Below are 18,091 nucleotides of genomic sequence, written 5' to 3' on the forward strand. Positions count from 1 at the left end.
AATGGAAAAACCATAGCCTTGACCAGACAGACCTTGGTTGGCAAAGTAATGTCTCTGCTTTTTAATATGCTGTCTAGGTTGGTTATAACCTTCCTTCCAAGGAGTAAGCGTCTTTTAATTTCATGGCTGCAATCACCATCTGCAGTGATTTTGGAGCCCAGAAAAATAAAGTCAGCCACTGTTTCCCCATCTATTTGCCATGAAGTGATGGGACCGGATGCCATGATCTTAGTTTTCTGAATGTTAGCTGTTTTTAAGAAGAAGAATATGAAAATAATACGGCAGTGAACAATATATATAGGTTCTTAAACAGCAATGAAAGGACTCTCCCTGTAGCGCTGTCAAGAGGCTTTTGTTCATTAATTCTGCACAAAGGCACTTTGACTGCCAGCTCTTCCCCAAGGGGATGGCTCCAAGCTCGTGGGCTGCCGTCCGTCTGATACACAGAGGGACCGTTACGTGTCACTCAAACGTGTAAGGCTCTTGGCTATCACTTCAGATGAGCAGGCTGGGTCTTTCTTTAAGCAGGGCCCCTTTCGTTCAGCCTTTCATTTGTTCCTCAGTCTAGCCGTAAGCGATGACAGTTGTCACTGTAGCACAGAGCTGGTTGTTTCATGAGGAGCACGGAGCAGGGTGAGAGCGTGACCCCAGATTGCTGGGGATGGCTCGGTGCCACCACTCACCAGCTATGTGACCTTGGGCTCATAGCCCACCTCTTTATGTCACAGTTTCCTCATGCCCCCCCCGCCCCGCCCCAGCCCTCCCACCACCATCAGCCAGTCAGTGTGAATAAACTCAGATGATACTGGTACCCAGTCATCATCATCACATCCCCCAGTGCTGAAGGACACACTCAGGGAACAAACATCTGCTTCACCTAAGGACTTGGTCATGGAGGGGACAGGCTTAGCCCTGTACTCCCTGAGCTCACAGCCAGGGTGGTAATGAGGAAGGTCAGGGGGCAGCAGAACCAGGCAGGGTGCTGTGCCGCCTCCTTAGAGAGTCTCTGGGAAAAGGCTTCCCTGTGGAGGAACCGGGCAGTGCAAAGGCCTTGAGGTGACAGGTGTGGGGACATGGTGGCTGCAGCAGAGAATGAAGGGGACAGTGGTGTGAGGTGAGGTCCTAGAGAAGAGCCTTCAGGCCAAGGTGAGAGTTCCACGTATTTGCAGCGGGTTTTAGAAGCACTTAGAAAAGTGTTTCTATTTATTTTTTTGGCTGCAGTGGGTCTTAGTTGTGGCACTGGGTATCTTTACTTGCGGCATGTGGGATCTAGTTCCCTGACCAGGGATCAAACCGAGGCCCCCTGCAGTGGGGGCGTGGACCACCAGGGAAGTCCCCATAAAAGTGCACTTTTTAAAGACTGTGATTATTTTTTGAAAACCTAGACAGGAGTAATTGACCCCTCTGCAGACAGATTTCCTTGTAGCCACAAAACCCAGCAGGGGAAAAATTTTTGGTTCTTGTCCTTCTGTTCCTTGTTCCTCTCCCCTTTTCGTCTTTCTCTCCAGCCCAAGGTTGCATTTTAATTGCCTCTAAAAGATGCGCATCTCTTCTCCCTCTATAGCTTTGGATTTATTTATGTCTCTTTGTTGCCATTGTTGAAGTTTTTCTCCTTTCCTATTCATTTATTTGTGAGTTTTCATCAGTTTTCTTTGTCTCAATGCCTGGTCGGTCTTATTTGCTCAGAAATGGGATCTGATCTCGAATCTGATCTTTTTTAGTACCCGTTCCCCCTCATTGCTCTGGGGCCACCACAATGCTGTCATGCAGCAGGTGTGGAGCCAGGATTTGTGGGTGATCGAATGTTGAACAGATAAGATGGGAAAGATAACCCAGCAGCGTGACCCTCTGTGTGCCCAACCCTGCCTCCCCTAACACGCAGACGTCCAGGAACACTGTGGCTGGTGATGGGCCAGGGCACTTGCGATGAAGAGGATGGTGTTCTCCCTTCTCTCTCTTGAAGCCCTGGACATGAAAACTTTCATTAAGGCTGTGAAGAAGATTCTGAGCAATATGTCAGAAGAGATGCTGGAGGCGCTGTTTTTGAAGGTGGACTTGAACTGTAACGGCTTCATCACCTGGGTGAAGAGGGTGCCCCTGCTGCCTCAGAGAGGGAGGGAGGCTGGGGGAAGGCTGGGAGGCATGGGCTGTGGCTGGTCAGAGGGGCACAAGGAGGGCTGAGGATCCAGGGGGCAGGTTCTGGGGGACTCTCTGGGTAGAGGGAACACTTGGCATCTTCAAGGAGGCCCTCTTGAGACTCCTGAGAGCTGGACTTGCTGCAGCTTGTTCCCTCTGGGGGACAGGATAGTGTGTGATAAAGGCTGGTGACCCCTGCATGAGGCCAGCTGTGCCCCCAGCGGTGAGCAGCAGAGGCCTCCAGCTGCCATGTAACGGTCCTGCACACCGGCCTCCCATTTGGCTAAGGGGGTTCCAGCCAATGCCACAACCATATCCTGACCCTTGATGCTCACTCAGTGTCTGTTAAATCACAAAATGTCAGAGTTTTAGAGCATATTAATAATAACACTACCCCCTGCCCACATTTTAAATGTTCTGCAATGAGCATATACAACATTTAAGAATACTGCAGAACACAGTAAAGTACAAAAATCAGTCTGATGTATTGATGTAGCAATGCTGACAATGACAGCTAGCATCTAGAGCAGGTATTGACCTAAGCAGTCTAAATATCATTACACTCAAACCTCGCAGGAACCCTATGGGGTAGGTGCTGGTAATGTACCTCTATTTGACAGACTGGGAAACTGAGGCAAGAGAAGAATAAACTGGCCCGAACTTACAGAGTTACTTTAGCTGAGTCAGTCTTCAGACCTAGGGATTTTCCTTCAAGAGTCCATGTGTAGTCAGCTCTTCACACCTCCCCCCAAGCATAGATGTACTTTCTGTTTTTATATGCAGTTTTTGCTTTCATTTCTTTTTTAAAATTTACTTTTAATTGGAAGGTAATTGCTTTACAGCGTTGTGTTGGTTTCTGCCACACAACAATGTGAATCAGTCGTAAGTATACATATGTCCTTTCCTTCTTGAACCTCCACTGCCCATTTCTCTTCATATTCTCTATTAAACATGTTTCTAGCACTCTGTCATCTACACCGTGATCTTTCTTCATAGCTGCCTGAATCTTGCTATGGCTTCACCGGGTGGTCTGCTCTGGCCTTGGCCGTAGTTTCATGAGGCTGGTCAATAGAGCCTAGAGGTGCCCTGTGGCTTCTGGGTGCTTCTCTGCTATTGACTTGATATATGAGCTGGGGCAACTCATCTATACTTATGTGGGCCTCAGTCTTATTATCTGTACAGTGGGGGAATAAAGGGACTCTGAGGAGATGCCAGCTGTGGAGCGAGGTGAGGATCATGTAGAATTTCAGACATGAGGTAAGGTGGGAGGTACTGTTGTGCCATCTTCACTTCCATGTGCAAATAGGCCCTCTGCACGATGTAGATCCAAGAACAGCACCGGTGCTTGGCGGCCTCCCTCCGCCGGAGCCTCTGGGGGCTCCCAGAGACCCTTGGAAGGGGCTGAGGGAGAAGGGGAAGGCACTGGAAGCCGGTGCTTGGTTTGGCCCACACCCATCCCTCTGGCGCTTCTTCCTGAGGCAGCAGGAGTACGTGGACTACGTGATGCGCGAGTTCCAGGGGAAGGAGAAAATGATGAGGGGCCAGTACCACCTACGCTTCCACCTTCCCATGAGGATCATCCCACTGTAAGGAGCCTCTCCCTGGGCTGAAGGGTGTGTCTGGACAAGGCTGGGGCCGGCCTGCACCTGCGCCCCTTCCTGAGTCCCCTCTCCGTCTCTAAGCATTAGAGTTGTGGCTGGATACACTTTTATTTTGCAGTTTTCATCACAAGCCCACTCTACTTGCCTTCCGTGGGCCGTTTTTCCTTTAAAAGAACATCTATTCCTGATCTCGTCTGGCCATTTCCCACCATGAGGAAGCTGACTGGCTATCTCATGGGTTAAACTTATGATTCTGGGATCCCCGCGTCACCCCAGCATCATTCGTGGGTCTCTTCTCTTTCTGGCCACCATTGTTTGTGGTGACAGTCCCCCAGGGGAGAGGCAGGGCCCGCGTCTCAAGGAGCGAGTTTCTCGGGGTGCTGATGTGGGAAGCTTGTCTATCCTCTGGGCATTTTTCCACTTAGGCCTGGGCTCCCCTCTCATCACCTTCCACAGGAATCATGGGTGTGAGATCGTGAAAGTGGAGTTCTTAGTCCAGCGGCTCAAGAAGATTGGCCGTTTCCTGACTGTCACCAAGGACGGCATCCTGCAGTTCTGGTCAGAGTCCTTCATGCTGACCAGCTCCTCCAGGGTGAGCGGGGCCCACACGGGTGGTCAAGGAGCCTCTGCCTTCAAGCCCAGCAGGCTCCTCCTCTGGGCTTCTGGGCTAGGCATCCGTGCTTGCTCTTGGGGGCAGGTCTAGCTTCCCTGTGGGGCCATGAGCCTCACACTTCTCTTCTGAGACCAGGATTCCACCTAGATGTCCACTGCACTTGTATGCTCAACAGACACCCTAAACCCACTTGGTCCAGACTGACTGTCGTTGTAGCCTGCCTTGTCCACCAGACTTCCTTGTCCTGTGCCCCCCAAGGCAGTGAATGGCGTCACCATCCACCAAGGTGCTTGTGATCAACCTCCTGTCCCTGTCCCACCCGCTCCACCACCAAGTCCTGCTGGTTCGAATATTCTGCTTGGACCAGGGAGGAAGTCACAGTGACCATGAACATGGGCCTCGGAGCCCAACTGCCAGGTGTAGATGCTGCCTGACTGCAGCGTCTCTCAGCTGTGTGACCACGGAAGCGACTATAGTGCTCTCCGTGTAGCAGTTTACCCATCTGTCAAGTGGGCTTAGTAACAGTACCCCCTACACACAGGGCTGCCAGGAGAATTTCATGACCTAATCCATGCCTGGTGCTTGGAGCAGGGCAAGGCACGCAGTAAGCACCTGACCAACATAAGCCGACACTGTCATCATCACGGTCGTCTGAGCCGTCGGCTCCTGGCCCAGTGCGGTGAATGATGAAATGCTCAGGGGTAGCCGCTGCGGCCTTGGCATTGCCAGGCCAGCAGATGAGGAAGCCTGCTCTTCAGAGGAGGCTGAGTGAGCACGCTCTGTGCCTGCAGAGCGTTTCCTGGTTGCGTCGGGGGTCACATCATCCTTTGGGCTTGGAGGATTCTGGGTCACCCCCCACCCCCGGTGGCTGATGAAGGGAACTGAGGTCTGGAGTTCCAGGAACTCGCTCAGGTGCTCCTGGAAATTCATCCCTGTGTTCCCGAGGCTGGGGTTTCTGGCACATTCCACCCTCTTTTTCTCTTGTGTGCTTATTGGGGGAACACAGCCTGAGATTCTGCTTGTGACTGCTACGTGGTCACCTCGGTGCTCCCGAGGGCCATAGCCTGGGATGGCCAAAGAGGACAAAGGGAGGCTCCCGTAGAGGGCCGCAGACGTGGGCCTCTTTCCCTGAGGGGCTGCTTGGGCAAGTGGATGTTGGCAAGAGGGAGCTACCAAGCACCAGCCTCGCACACTCACTGTAGGTCCACGGTTGTCCAGACAGAAAGCCCCAGAGTCTGGCCTTCACTTAGCAGCTGTGCAAGCTTGGGCAAGTCTCTGAGACTTCCCAGGGGTCCATTTCTAGTCTGAACACCAGCATGTGTGTGTGTATGGGGGGGTGGGTGGTAGAGGGGGTGATGGGCGTTACCATCACCTCCATTGTGTGTGGGTGAGACCCTAGCCTGGTGCCAGAGAGGGGCTTCTGGGGCCCTGGTCCATTGTCCTGACCGCCCCCACTGTCAGTGCAGGCTCTTGCTCTTGGTGCTCTGGGTTCTGATGGGACAGTTCAGAGCCTGTGTGGCATTATTTAGGGAGTAAACGGCAAGTTCCTCCTCTTCCCTGGACAGTGCAGCTCGTTTCTGCTGACCCATCTTTGCACGGGGTGTCCCCCGCCGGGAATGCCATCACAGGTTCTGTCTGTGTAAGAGCTGTGTGAGGTTGGCACCAGGGCGGGAGGCACCCCTGCCTGGCCCAGCTCCCCCTGATGCCAGGCAGCACTCAGATGCTTCATCTGTCATGGTTCCTTTCATTCCTCACAACCTGGCAGGACAGTTTCTCGTTAATAAGCCAGGTGACACTGGCAGATGGTAAACAAGACTCAGGCAAAACAAACAGAATGAATACCGATGTCAGGTGTCAATTATATCAGAGAAGAAAGATTCAGGCACAGAGGGGCGGGTGTGGAAGAGTCTCTCTCTCCAACTCGAATTCTGTTCACTGGAGGCAACTGCTGAGACCGGTTTGGGGGTGCTCCTCCGTGGACAGCCTGTACACACATCCCATCTTTCTTTTTATATACACAAATGGTAGCACATTAGAATGCTGCTTTTCACCTCACTTTTTCACGTAATAATAGATCTTGATAACTATTCTGCCTTGTATGTACACAGCTCCCTCGCTCCTAATGTCTGGGCAGTGGTTGGTGTGTGTGTTTATGTAGGGCATCCTTTCCAGGCAACATCTGGCCTGCTGCTGTCATAGCTGGGCAGCAGTGCCCGTTCCTGCTTATGCTTGTCTGTGAATACCTGCAAACACATCAGTAGATGCCTCTTGGAAATGGATCCCAGGATCGCAAACTGCACATTTAAAACTCGGATGAGCTTGTCAAACTGCTCTAAAAGCGGCTGTGAGGCTAAGTGTTCTGTAAGCCCAATTTGGTTTTTTGTTGTTCAGTTGCTCAGTCATGTCTGACTCTTTGTGACTCTACGGACTGCAGCATGCCAGGCTTCTCTGTCCTTCACTATCTCCCTGAGTTTGCGCAGACTCATGTTCACCGAGTCGGTGATGCCATCCAACCATCTCGTCCTCTGTCATCCCCTTCTCCTCCTGCCTTCAGTCTCTCCCAGCATCAGGGTCTTTTCCAACAAGTTGGCTCTTTACATCAGGTGGCCAAAGTATTGGAGCTTTAGCTTCAGCATCAGTCCTACCAATAAATATTCAGGGTTAATTTCTTTTAGGATTGACTGGTTTGATCTCCTTGCTGTCCAAAGTACTCTCAGGAGTCTTCTCCAACACCCCAGTTCAAAAGCATCAGTTCTTCAGCACTCAACCTTCTTTATGGTCCAACTCTCACATCCATACATGACTACTGGAAAAACCATAGCTTTGACTAGACGGGCCTTTGTCGGCTCAGTGATGTCTCTGCTTTTTAATACACTGCCTAGGTTTGTCATAGCTTTTCTTCCAAGGAGCAAGCATTTTACAGACATGGACATTGGTTTTTAAATTGGAAGCTCATCCAAGGCCCACCACTGTAGTTGGTGGTAAGGCTGGGCTCCTCACCAGGTCTGTGCCTGGCTTTGGGGCCTTGGGGGCCAGGAGAGGGTTTGTGGGGACCCTGTGCTCCTGTGCTCTCCTGGGCGAGCCGCCCCAGACCAGCTCTCCTCTGTCCCCTTCTGGCAGCTTTACCAGATCCATCCGTCCCACAGCCAGCAGATGTGGGTCATCGACATGGTGTGTCTGCACAACATGAATCTCGTGGCCATTGCGTCCACGGACCAGAAGATAGGTGAGTCCCCGCCGCTCCCCAGGCCCGCGCCCGGCCGCCGGGAGCCGTGCACCTGCGCTGAGAGAGGTCTGTCGCTCAGCCATCCGTGAGCTGGGCTGGAGTCCCCTGGGAGGACTGCTGGGTGGTGACTAGTGAGGCTGCTCACCATCACCAGAGATGACCACCCCCCACCTCTGGCCTAGGGCACGGGTTCGGGTTCCCATGTGGGCCTCCTCCTCTGTCTCTTACCCAGAGTTCTTTGATATCAGTAGCCACAAATGTGCCCGGGTCTTCACCTTCACTGATCTGGACAGCTGTGTCCTGACCATGAACTACTGGTGAGTCTCCTAGGAGAGCGCTGCCGGGTCTTGGCAGCAGCCGCATCACTCAGTGGGGCTGGGGTCTCCAGAAAACCTCTCTGGAAGCGGCTCTGGAGTGACCACACCCCCTGCGCCTGTGTCCTCTTTCCTCCAAGCCACTCCTCTTTCAGGCCCCTCTTTGCGGCCACTCAGACTCGGCTCCTCTTCCTTGCCCTCCCATAATGGGTCAGCTGTCAAACTGGCCTGTCCTGCTGTGGCCTGAGGGCTCTGAGCACGTCATGGTCCATCGGTAGGGTGACCTGGCAAAGGACCACGGAGCCATTTATTTTGTTTTTTTAAAAATGTGCTGATTTCTCTTGGACCTGGTTCCCTGATGGTCTGGATCCGGGTGGCTGGGCCCATGTTTGGCGGCTGTTGGGGTCCAGGCTGGAAAGCTTTGTGGGCTCTGCCCTCACTCCTGAGGTGGAGGAGGGCCTTGGGAGCCAGGGAGGGGTGGGCGGCGCTGCCGGACGTGCCCAGCCGCTCCGTGGTCTCCTCTGTCTCCCCGTTTCCAGGTCGGACTACCCCAGGGCTGTGTTCTGCTACGGGGACACCAAAGGCAATGTCATCATCTTCACCTCTGACGATGTGACCACCGGGCTTTTCAACCCCCGAGTCCTCCCCAGGACCTCCAAATGGGGTAGGGAGACGTGGAGAGTCGGAGGAGACGGTCCTGTCCTGGGAGCTCCTCCCCGTCCCATCCCTGGGGAGGTGGTACACCAGTGTGCTCAGCTCAGAACCACTATAGGGGGTAGGGGATGTGTGACCGCGGGGCAGGGACAGGGCTGAGGAGACGGGCAGTCTCTCTGAAGGTGGGAAATTGTCCCTGTGAGGGCTGGTTCGGGGGCTGAAGCAGGGAGTCTTCAGAACCCTCCTCATCCTAGGGAGAAAAATACCTACGGCAGCTGAGTGGCCCCTCTGGGCTTTGGGACAAGGGCATGCTTCCTCCATCGTGTGAGCAGAGCTCTGCTCTCCATGGCTGGGAGCTGCCTGTAGGTGGGGAGTGGGGTGGAGCTGAGAGGCTGCCCTGAAGGTGGGCTCCGCGGAGCCTGGAAGGAAGCCCAGCTCCACAGCATGAATCACACGTGACCTTCACCGAGCCCTTGGGAGCTGAGCCTGTCACCTCCTGCAGTTCACCTGCTCCAGGAGGGGCTGATGTTGTCACAGTCTGTTAAGGGAGGAGCAGGGGAGGGTAAAGGGGATGAAGGCTTGCACAGGCCCCACAGTGATGACTGAGATCCCAGGCAGGCAGTCTGCCCCAGAGCTGGCACCTGAACCTCTTGCTGGGCTGTATCTCAAGCTGACTAAATGCTGGAGGGTGCTGTTTGGGGATGCTCTGCCAAGCGGCAAGGGATCCCATGGCCTCGGAGCCTGGGGCTGTCCGGGGCTTGTCTGAACTGGACCCTGCCCAGGATCGAGGCTTCCACCCACAGTGTCAGTCCTCCAGGCCGCTCCACATCCATCTGGAGGAGGCGGAGGCCACTAGGGGCCCCAGCCCCCAGGAACACTGGCCCCCCTCCATCCAGGATTCCAGAGTGGCCGCTTGGGCTTCCAGTCAGAGTTTCTGAGCAAGACTCTCTCCAGGGGCTCCCAGGCCTTGGTGACACCTCCTGCCTAGCTTGTTGGGCAGCATCCACTACCAGCCAGGCAGAAGACGGGTGCTGCCCTGGACGCAGAAGGGGTCTGGCTCCCTATGTGCCTGCCTCATCAGCCTCTAGCCCTGGTGCCCACCCTGCCCTGAGGGAGCCCACCCTGGTCACTATGCCACCCTGCAGATTAGCACAGGAGGTTGTGGTGGTCTTTGAGCTGAGTGGTGGACAGGAAATTGGAAGGGAGGCAGATGAGGCTGGAGTGTTGGATGGGAATCCTTCCACACCACATGCTGACTGAAGGCTGGGGACAAACAAGAAGGGGCATCCAGCAGTGTGTCGACTTGGGAGGGGCTGGACAGACCAGCTCTGTGTGACCTGGACCCCGTTGCTGAATCCTGTGCTTCGGTTCCCTTATTCAAATGGGGATGAGCACATTCAGTTCACGGATTTGCTAGAAGGTGGAAGGAGAGAAAGTGGAGGGCAGGGCTGTGCTTGCTCCAGACACGTTTGCTTTACGATGCATGCATGCAACTTCTGGGAGCTCGTATTTGCCAGATAAGATGGGGCATGTAGTTTGAAGCAGAACGACAAACTCCCAAATGACTGTTTTCAGAATGAATAAGAGCCCAGGATCTCAGCTCATTCTCCGCTCCTGCAGAGTCCGAGCTCTCTAATGGAGAGGGGAGAGTTGAGTCTCTAAAATCTGGCTCCAGCTCTGCCAGGGGCTGACAGGTGGATTCTGGGCTTCAGTGTTTATTGGCTCGGGTCTGTTTTCTGGGTGCCGAGTTCAGTGTCTGCACTAAACTTGCCAGGACACAGGGAGGTTTGAGCGAGCATTTGTATGGGAAAGCCTTTTGAGACGCATGGGAGTTGCAAACCAGCTCAAGGGGTCTTGCTTTTGAGGTCTTGTTTGTCCTGCAAATGGGAAGACCTGGTGACCTGGGCCTTGATTTTCTCCCCTATCAGATAACTGGACCAATGTTTCTACCCAGAGGCTTCTAAGTGAGAAGTCCCCTATGTATAGAAGTTACAGGCTGAAGGTAAGGGGGCTCTTTCCTTGGCTGTTTCCGTGGTAACTAGCTGTACACATGTACCACTCAGAAATAAATACAGCAGGTGGATCTGCCCTTGGGTCTGTGGCGTTGGTCACTGGTCCCCGGGGAAGGGGGCGGAGGCACCTGCTGGATCCCCTCAGCTCTTTCTGCAGAATGCCCAGGCGAGGCTGGTCTCTCTCACCACCTTCCTTGCTCAGACACGCCCCCTCCTGGATGGCTTCTCACCATTGCCCAATTCCTTTCTCCACATGGTGCTTTCTGCATTCAGCAACTTCAAGAATCATGAGCTAGAAATATAGTCAGGTCACTCCTTTGCTCAAAATCCCAGTAGCTGTCCTGTTTGAACAAAGTCTCAAGTGCACCCCACGACCATCAGGACAGGAAGGGCTCTGGCCCCTGGCTTGTTTCTGGTCCTGCTTTCTGCCTTGCTTCTCCTCACTCTGCCACAGAAATGCCAGCGAACTGCTGCTCTCTGAGTGTGAAGCCCTTGGCACTGCAGGGCCTTGACACGTGCCATTCCTTTAGGCTGCTGTGCTCTCACCCTACTTGCCGTACGCACCCCTCGACTTCCTCTGGGTCCCAACCAGCCAGCCTAGCACAGCCTTGCTTGCCATCCACCTCTGCCTTCATCCCTTCACTGCAGTGCTTATAGCAGAGGTCCCCAACCTGGCATGAGGGAATGATTCATGGAAGACAGTTTTTCCATTGACTGGGGTGGGGGATGGTTTCAGGATGATTCAAGCGCATTACATTTATTGTGCACCTTGTTTCTATTGTTATTACATCAGCTCATCAGGCATTAGATCCTGGAGGTTGGGTACCCCCTGGCATATAGGATTGCGGCGCCTGTCACAATGATTGTTTTTCTCCCATACCTCTGAGCTGTTCTCTGACATGAGCTGGCTTTCCTACAATTCAACTCAATCCTAACACTGTCTACCCAAAGATAGCATCAGACCCTGCGGGTTAAGGGTCCCACGAGACTGCCCTCCACTTCCAATGCCAAGTGCAAGTTCAGGTTGTCACCCGTGCTTCTGACCCACTGGCATAAATGAGGTTTCCATGATCCCCCCTCCTTGGGTTTGATTAATTTGCCAGAGTAGCTCACAGAACTTGGAGAAATGTTTTACTTCACTAGATTACCTCTTTTTTTTTGAAATAAAAAGATGTAATTTAGGAACAGCCAGGTGGCAGAGATGCAGAAGGCACGGCAGAAGGGGGCGTGGAGCTGCCATCCCTGTCTGGGTCCCCACTCTCCCTGCACGTGTTCTCCAGCCCAGAAGCTTTCTGAATCCCGTCCTTTTGGGTTTCTACGGTAGCTTCATTACATAGGCGTGGCTGATCGCTTCGTCAGCCATTGGTAATCAAATCATCCTCCAGCCCTCACCGTGACAGGCACTTGGTGAAACAGCGCACATGAAACCCAGCTCAGTGCCTGATGACCCCTCCAGTCACCTTGTCCATTCTTGTCCTGGAGAGGAAAATCTCCCGACTGGAAGGCCAAGCATGGGGCCAGACCTCAGAGTGCATCCAGCCAGGCCATGCCCTAGGCCTGTGGGTTGCAGCCTTTCTTCCACCCAAGTTGCACCAGATAACATCCCCGTGTTCTGCATACCTCGTCCTGACAAACACGAGGAGGGTGTGGGGGAGCCGGGAAGCGCTGGCTCCCTGTCAACTAGGAATGAGGGTGGATGGCAGGGACTGTGGACTAGGCAGACCTGGATCCATCCTGCCTCCCACCTTGGGATGGGGCCACAGAGAATGGTGTTAGTATGCACTGGACCTAGCCTGTCCTCTGATCTATAAACAAGAGTTCACGCGACAGGAGATTTCAGTGCTTCTCACCTGTTCCACTGACAACTGGTGGCCATACTGTCCTGGTCACATTACCTGGGCTAGGACTGTGCTCCACACTAGCTGGAGCACTTTGCCAGAGCCTTCATCACTAGCACTAGACGCGGGATCTCCTGGCCCCGCCAGCCTCTGGTACCTGCCGCTCTCTGGGAGCTGGGCCTGGACAAGGCGGGGGGGCCTGGACGGCCGTGCTTGGGTTGGGTCTTCCACCGCCATCGCTCTCTTTCCAGGCTCTCCACCTCAACTGGTGCCAACAGGTCAAGTTCATCCCCCAGCTGAACCTGGTGGCCTCCTGTTCAGCCATTGACAAGTCCTCTCTGGTGCTGACAGTGTTGCCATCCAAAGTCCCAGACAGCCTCAAGTAAGGGGCACCCATCTCCAGGTGGAGGTGGCGGGTCTGGGAGAGGGTGGGTGGTGACACAGACTCTGGGATGCCAGCTTCGCTTCAGCCACACGTGGCCGTCCCTGCTGAGAGGTGGCCTGCCTCCAGGACAGTGGCATCTCCTGTGGGCAGTACCAAGGCCTGTGGATCAGGCTGGGTGCAAAGAATCACTGTGTGTCCTGAGAGCCGACAGTGGGCTGTGGTGGTTGGAATATGGGCTCTGGAGTCTGTTTTTCATTTTTTAAAATTGAGATTGTCAGTTTTGAAAATTGACATAAAATATTGTTTCAGGTGTGCAATAGAATGACTTGATACTCATATAATTTGTGAGGGTTCCCCTGGGGATTCAGTCAGTAAAGAATCCACCTGCAATGTGGGAGACCTGGGTTCGACTCCTGGGTTGGGAAGATCCCCTGGAGGAGGGCATGGCAACCCACTCCATTATTCTTGCCTGGAGAATCCCATGGACAGAGGAGCCTGGTGGGCTGCAGTCCATGGGGTCCCAAAGAGTCACACGTGACTGAGTGACTAACACACATGTGTTGTGAAAGGATCACAGTAAGTCTAGTTAACATCTATCACTGCACACAGTTACACGTTTCTTTTTCCCTTTCCTGTGATGAGAACTTTTACGGAGTCTGGTTTTAATCATTCTGGCATTGCCACCAGCAGCAAAAATATAAGGTCTCTTTTATCCACCAGTCTATACACAAAGTTCAAAACAAAGGCTGGCGCATAGTATGAGACAGTCAGAAAAATGTTTTCTGAGTGAAGGGATGAACGTGAGTTGCTTTACTTCTGTGAACCTCAGTTTCCTCCTGTTCTCAAAGGGGATGATAACAGCCCTTCACTTACCTCAAGGCTTATGTGAGTGAGTGCCCTGCATGGCCTGTAGTTGGCCACACTAATTCTTTGGAGATGGTTCTAATATATTTCCTTCTTGTTTGATTCCTTTACCCTAGAGGGAGTATTTTCTTCTGTTGTCTTTTTTCACTTTTTGAAAATCAACTGTTAGGAATTCCCTGGTGGTTCAGTGGTTAGGGTTCCACGATTTCACTACTGAGGGCCCAGGTTTCATCCATGATTGGACAGCTAAGATCCCACAAGCTGCATGTGCAGCCAAGAAAATAAAATCAACTGTTAGTCATACAGGTATATGTATATATGTAAAGAAGATTCAAACATAAACGAATCTGGAATCTTGTCGGGCCCCCTGCCCTTCCCCGTTCCCTCATCCAGTCCTCAAGTCCTGGAGCTAACTCTAGGCTGGAGGAGGGGAGCATATGCCTGAGGTGGTGGGGGGGCTTCCATCTTGCTTTCTGTGCTTTGAGTGGAGTGGTGTGGTGGCATTTTGCTTGGAGCTGGCTTGTCGGTTTGGCTCCTCTGACTTGGTGGGAGCACTACCTCATGCAGGCGACATGTCTCTCATTCAGCTTCTCGTTTCATTGGGTCTCAGTGGGAGGAGGCTGTCACGGGGACTCCTGCGTTGCGCCCACGAGGGCCTCGGTGGCTGGCCCTCCTGCCTTCCCACTCCAGCCGCACTGGCGCCCTCGTGGTTCAAGCGTGCTCCTGCCCCCAGGCCTTTGCGTTGCTCCTCTCTGCCTGCTTTTTTGTTTTTGAAACATTTTTCCTTTTATGCAAGATTTTATAGAAATAGAGAAATAGTATAATGCTTTCTAAGTTTGATCCCTAGGTTGAGAAGATTCTCCTTAAGAAGGGAATGGCTACCCACTCCAGTATTCTTGCCTGGAAAATCTCATAGACAGAGGAGCCTGGTGGGCTACAGTCCATGGGGTTGCAAAGCGTTGGACACAACTGAGCAACTAACACTTTAATATTCCTAGTGCTATCCAAGTTAATCTTTACCCAAGTGTCTCAAAAACATCTTGCTGTTACTATTTGGAATTAGATATGGGCAGGGTTGTAGGACGGTTCTGAGCAGAGGAATGGTGTGGACTGACACGCGGAGCATCTTTCTGGCCACTCTGTTGCGAGTGGTGGTCGTGACGGTATTAGTCACTAAGTCGTGTCCAACTCTTGTGAACCCGTAGACTCCAGCCTGCCAGGCTCCTCTGTTCATGGGATTCTCTAGGCAAGAATACTGGAGTGGGTTGCTGTTTCCTTCTCCAGGGGATCTTCCTGACCCAGGAACTGAACCCGAGTCTCCTTCATTGCAGGCAGATTCTTTACCGACTGAGCTAAGAGGGAAACCGTGTATGCGCAGGAGGGGAAATAAGGACACCAGTAAGGACACCGTTGTATTAACTCAGGGCGCACACGATAGTGGTCTGGAGTCCGCCAGGAGTGGACATCAGGATTTATTTTAGGGGTGGGTTGCAGAATATATAGCTATACACCTGTGCACACACCCCGTTTCTTTATGTGTGTGTGCAGTACACGTCCTGGCCAGCAGGGGGCACCACTGACTGCTCTTGTTCAGTCTCTCAGTTGTGTCCAAGGCTGCGAGCCCCAGTCAGGGAAGCACGCCAGGCTTCCCTGCCCATCACCCACTCCCGGAACTTGTTCAGACTCATGTCCATTGAGTCCGTGATGCCTTCCAATCATCTCATCCTCTGTCATCCTCTTCTCCTCCTGCCTTTGATCCTTCCCACCATCAGGGTCTTTTCCAGTGAGTTAGGTGATGCCCTCTTGGGGGACGGCCTCTGCAGGTGGGGCCGGCACTGTCAACCCAAATTCTGCCTCTGGAGTGACCTTGTGGCCTTCTTCCCTGAGTCGCACCCTGACCTTCCAATTTCTTCTCCACACAGAAGTCTCCTGCTGACCTGGTCTCCTTCAGCGGTCTGTTTATTTCCCTGCAGGACTTGCCACGATGAGTACATGCCCATTTCCTTGTCTCTCTATTCTTTGCTCGCTCAGGTGGTTTTCCTCTAGAAGGGAAGCTCCAGTGAAGACAGGAGCATCCTGCCTGCTCATCCTGGAAGGGCATAGGAACTGGGAAACCTTCGTTGAATAGATGGGCGAATCAGCCTGAAATAGTTTCTAGTAACATTTTGTGACAGTTCTTCCAGAATATTTCTTTGCACACATTCAGTGTGGAGGGAGACATATTTGGTTTGACAAATAGATATTTCATATGCTTTTCTTGAACTTTTGAGTTTTAGAGGAAGCCTTCTGGCTGTGGAGTGGGGAGCACAGAGAAGTGGGAAAGAGGCAGGAGGTTAAGAGCCCCCCACCCCAGGAGGCTGATACAGAAGTGATGGGGGCCTGGGCCCTGGTGGGATGTGGGCAAAGAGAATTTGGGGCTCGGCTGAATAGTGGGAATTCAGGAGAGAGAGCCTCTACGGTGATAACCAGGCTTAGCCCCCCCGGGTAGTGGCAGAGGAGCAGTTCAGGGCCAAGTCTGGTTGAGAACATGCTGGAGTTGAGTTTATTTACTTATGGCTGCGCTGGGTCTTCGTTGCGACGTGCTGGCTTTCTCTAGTTGCTGTGAGTGGGGGCTGCTCTTCACTGCAGTGCAGGAGCACCTCGTTGCAGGGGCCTCTCTTATTGCAGAGCACAAGCTGTAGGTACATGGGCTTCGGCAGTTGCAGCACATGGGTCAGGAGTTGTGGCTTAGTCGCTCCACAGCACGTGGAATCTTCCTGGACTGGGGATCGACCCGTATCCCCTGTGTTGTCAGGATGATTCTTACCCACTGAGCCACCACTGAAGGCCTGGAGTTGAGTTCTGAAGGGAGAGTTTGAGTAGAAAGAGTTGGTGGGGCAGGATGTGAGGACATGAGGGGACAGCATGCGCGAAGGCACAGAGCTTCTAGGGCTCTGGGGCCTGTGAGGCCACTGGGCTTGACTTTCTCCCTGACCTTCCTGGAACCCCTCCCTGGGCCGACATGCCCTCCTGAGCACCCCTCTGAACCCCCCTACCCTCCAGTCCTACCGCACCTCTTCCTTTCCTGGGGCTCTCGTTCTGAGCCTCCTGCCTCTTCCTGTCACGCTCATGCTGGGTTTTAATTCCGAAACCCCGTCCCCTCCGGCCCCCGCCCTTGGCCAAGCTCCCTCATCGTGGATGCTGACAGTCTTCAGGGTTGTGTGAGGGTCCCGGTGACTCACAAGACAGCACCCTGCACAGGGACCGACAGGCAGCAGGAACTTTATTTTCTACCCGCAGCCTTTGGGGGCCCTCCCCTCCCCTGCCCTTTGCTTTGCATCCTGGGTGGGAGGACCCTCATCCCAGGAGAGTGAAGGTGCCAATGGAGTTCAGTCTCCTGCTCTGGGGGCTGCTCTCATCTTCACAGGCAGGCGAGGGTGGGCGTCTCTTCTAGGCGCTGCTGGTGCCCGATGAGCTGGGGGCTGCAGGGCTAGCCCAGGGCAGGGTCCCAGGGGCTGCTCCTCTCCTTGGATGGAGAGGTAATGACCCGTCCCTGTACCCCCACCCCCCGCGGCCCTGCCTCCAGCTCCTCCCACCCCAGGCTCAGAAGCTCTCCTGAGGCCACTGGTCCCAGCCTGCCTCCTTTGCCGTTGTAGGGTGTCAGTGCTGAATTTGAGAAAAGGGATTCTTTGCTTCGATTACTGCCCAGACAAGAACGTCCTGGGTAAGTGACCTTTGTATCACGTGGAAGGTGCTGGTCTGGCAGAACTAGGGTGAGGGCTGCTGAGGGTGTGGGACCTATCAGAGTTGAGTGAGAGGCCTCGTGGCATCTGGCCTCTGGCCACTCCGGTGCCCACTCATGGGCACCTGGGGTGGAGTGGTGACACGGGCTTGCTTGGCTTTGTGGTGGAGGGGATGGGGTAGGGAGGGCAGGGATGGGTCGTAACAGCAGCTGTCATCTGGCTGGAGTCCGAGGCCTGTCCAGGACAAGGTCCCAGCACAAGCCCCTAGTGGCTGATATCCGGTTTTCAACTCCAGTGACTGGTGGCTATGACCCCCTCATCCGCCTGTGGAACCCCTTCTTCTCAAGAAAGCCCATGTGGCTGATGAAGGGGCATCAGACTTCGGTGACACACGTCGTTGTGAACAGCAAGGGCAGCAGCATCCTCTTCAGCGTCTCCAAGGACAAGGTGTCAGCCTGGGGGAGCCCAGCCCTGACACCCCCTGACCCATAAGTTGCCGTTTCCCAAAGATGCTGGCCTGTGGATAATGAGCTAGCTCAGCCAGCCAGGGGGCTGCCAGTTGGCAGGAGCCTGAGGCTCAGGGAGTGGTGGGACCTCCCTGCCCATGGTCCTACCTGTGCCCAAAGGCCTAGAGAGGGGTACCCCAGGTGGCACCATGGGTCTCTGACCACCTCACCCCCCACCACAGTAGAAGCCTGAGCCCAGCTCTGAGCAGCCCACTAGAGC

The 18,091-nt window shown here is 53.8% G+C and overlaps 1 protein-coding gene across 1 annotated transcript in view; it reads left to right on the forward strand.

Moving 5' to 3' along the window:
* EFCAB8 (EF-hand calcium binding domain 8) overlaps window positions 1-18,091 on the forward strand; it is a 46,584-nt gene that overhangs the window by 6,129 nt on the left and 22,364 nt on the right. Inside the window, exons 3-12 of the mRNA XM_068986806.1 lie at window positions 1,964-2,082; window positions 3,619-3,722; window positions 4,194-4,329; window positions 7,471-7,576; window positions 7,809-7,893; window positions 8,430-8,554; window positions 10,473-10,546; window positions 12,646-12,776; window positions 17,279-17,346; window positions 17,661-17,812. Of these exons, the coding sequence (XP_068842907.1) occupies window positions 1,964-2,082; window positions 3,619-3,722; window positions 4,194-4,329; window positions 7,471-7,576; window positions 7,809-7,893; window positions 8,430-8,554; window positions 10,473-10,546; window positions 12,646-12,776; window positions 17,279-17,346; window positions 17,661-17,812 (1,100 nt within the window). The remainder of the gene's footprint in view (window positions 1-1,963; window positions 2,083-3,618; window positions 3,723-4,193; window positions 4,330-7,470; window positions 7,577-7,808; window positions 7,894-8,429; window positions 8,555-10,472; window positions 10,547-12,645; window positions 12,777-17,278; window positions 17,347-17,660; window positions 17,813-18,091) is intronic.

The sequence above is a fragment of the Capricornis sumatraensis genome, chromosome 15, assembly GCF_032405125.1.
Source record: "Capricornis sumatraensis isolate serow.1 chromosome 15, serow.2, whole genome shotgun sequence".
NCBI lineage: Eukaryota > Metazoa > Chordata > Mammalia > Artiodactyla > Bovidae > Capricornis > Capricornis sumatraensis.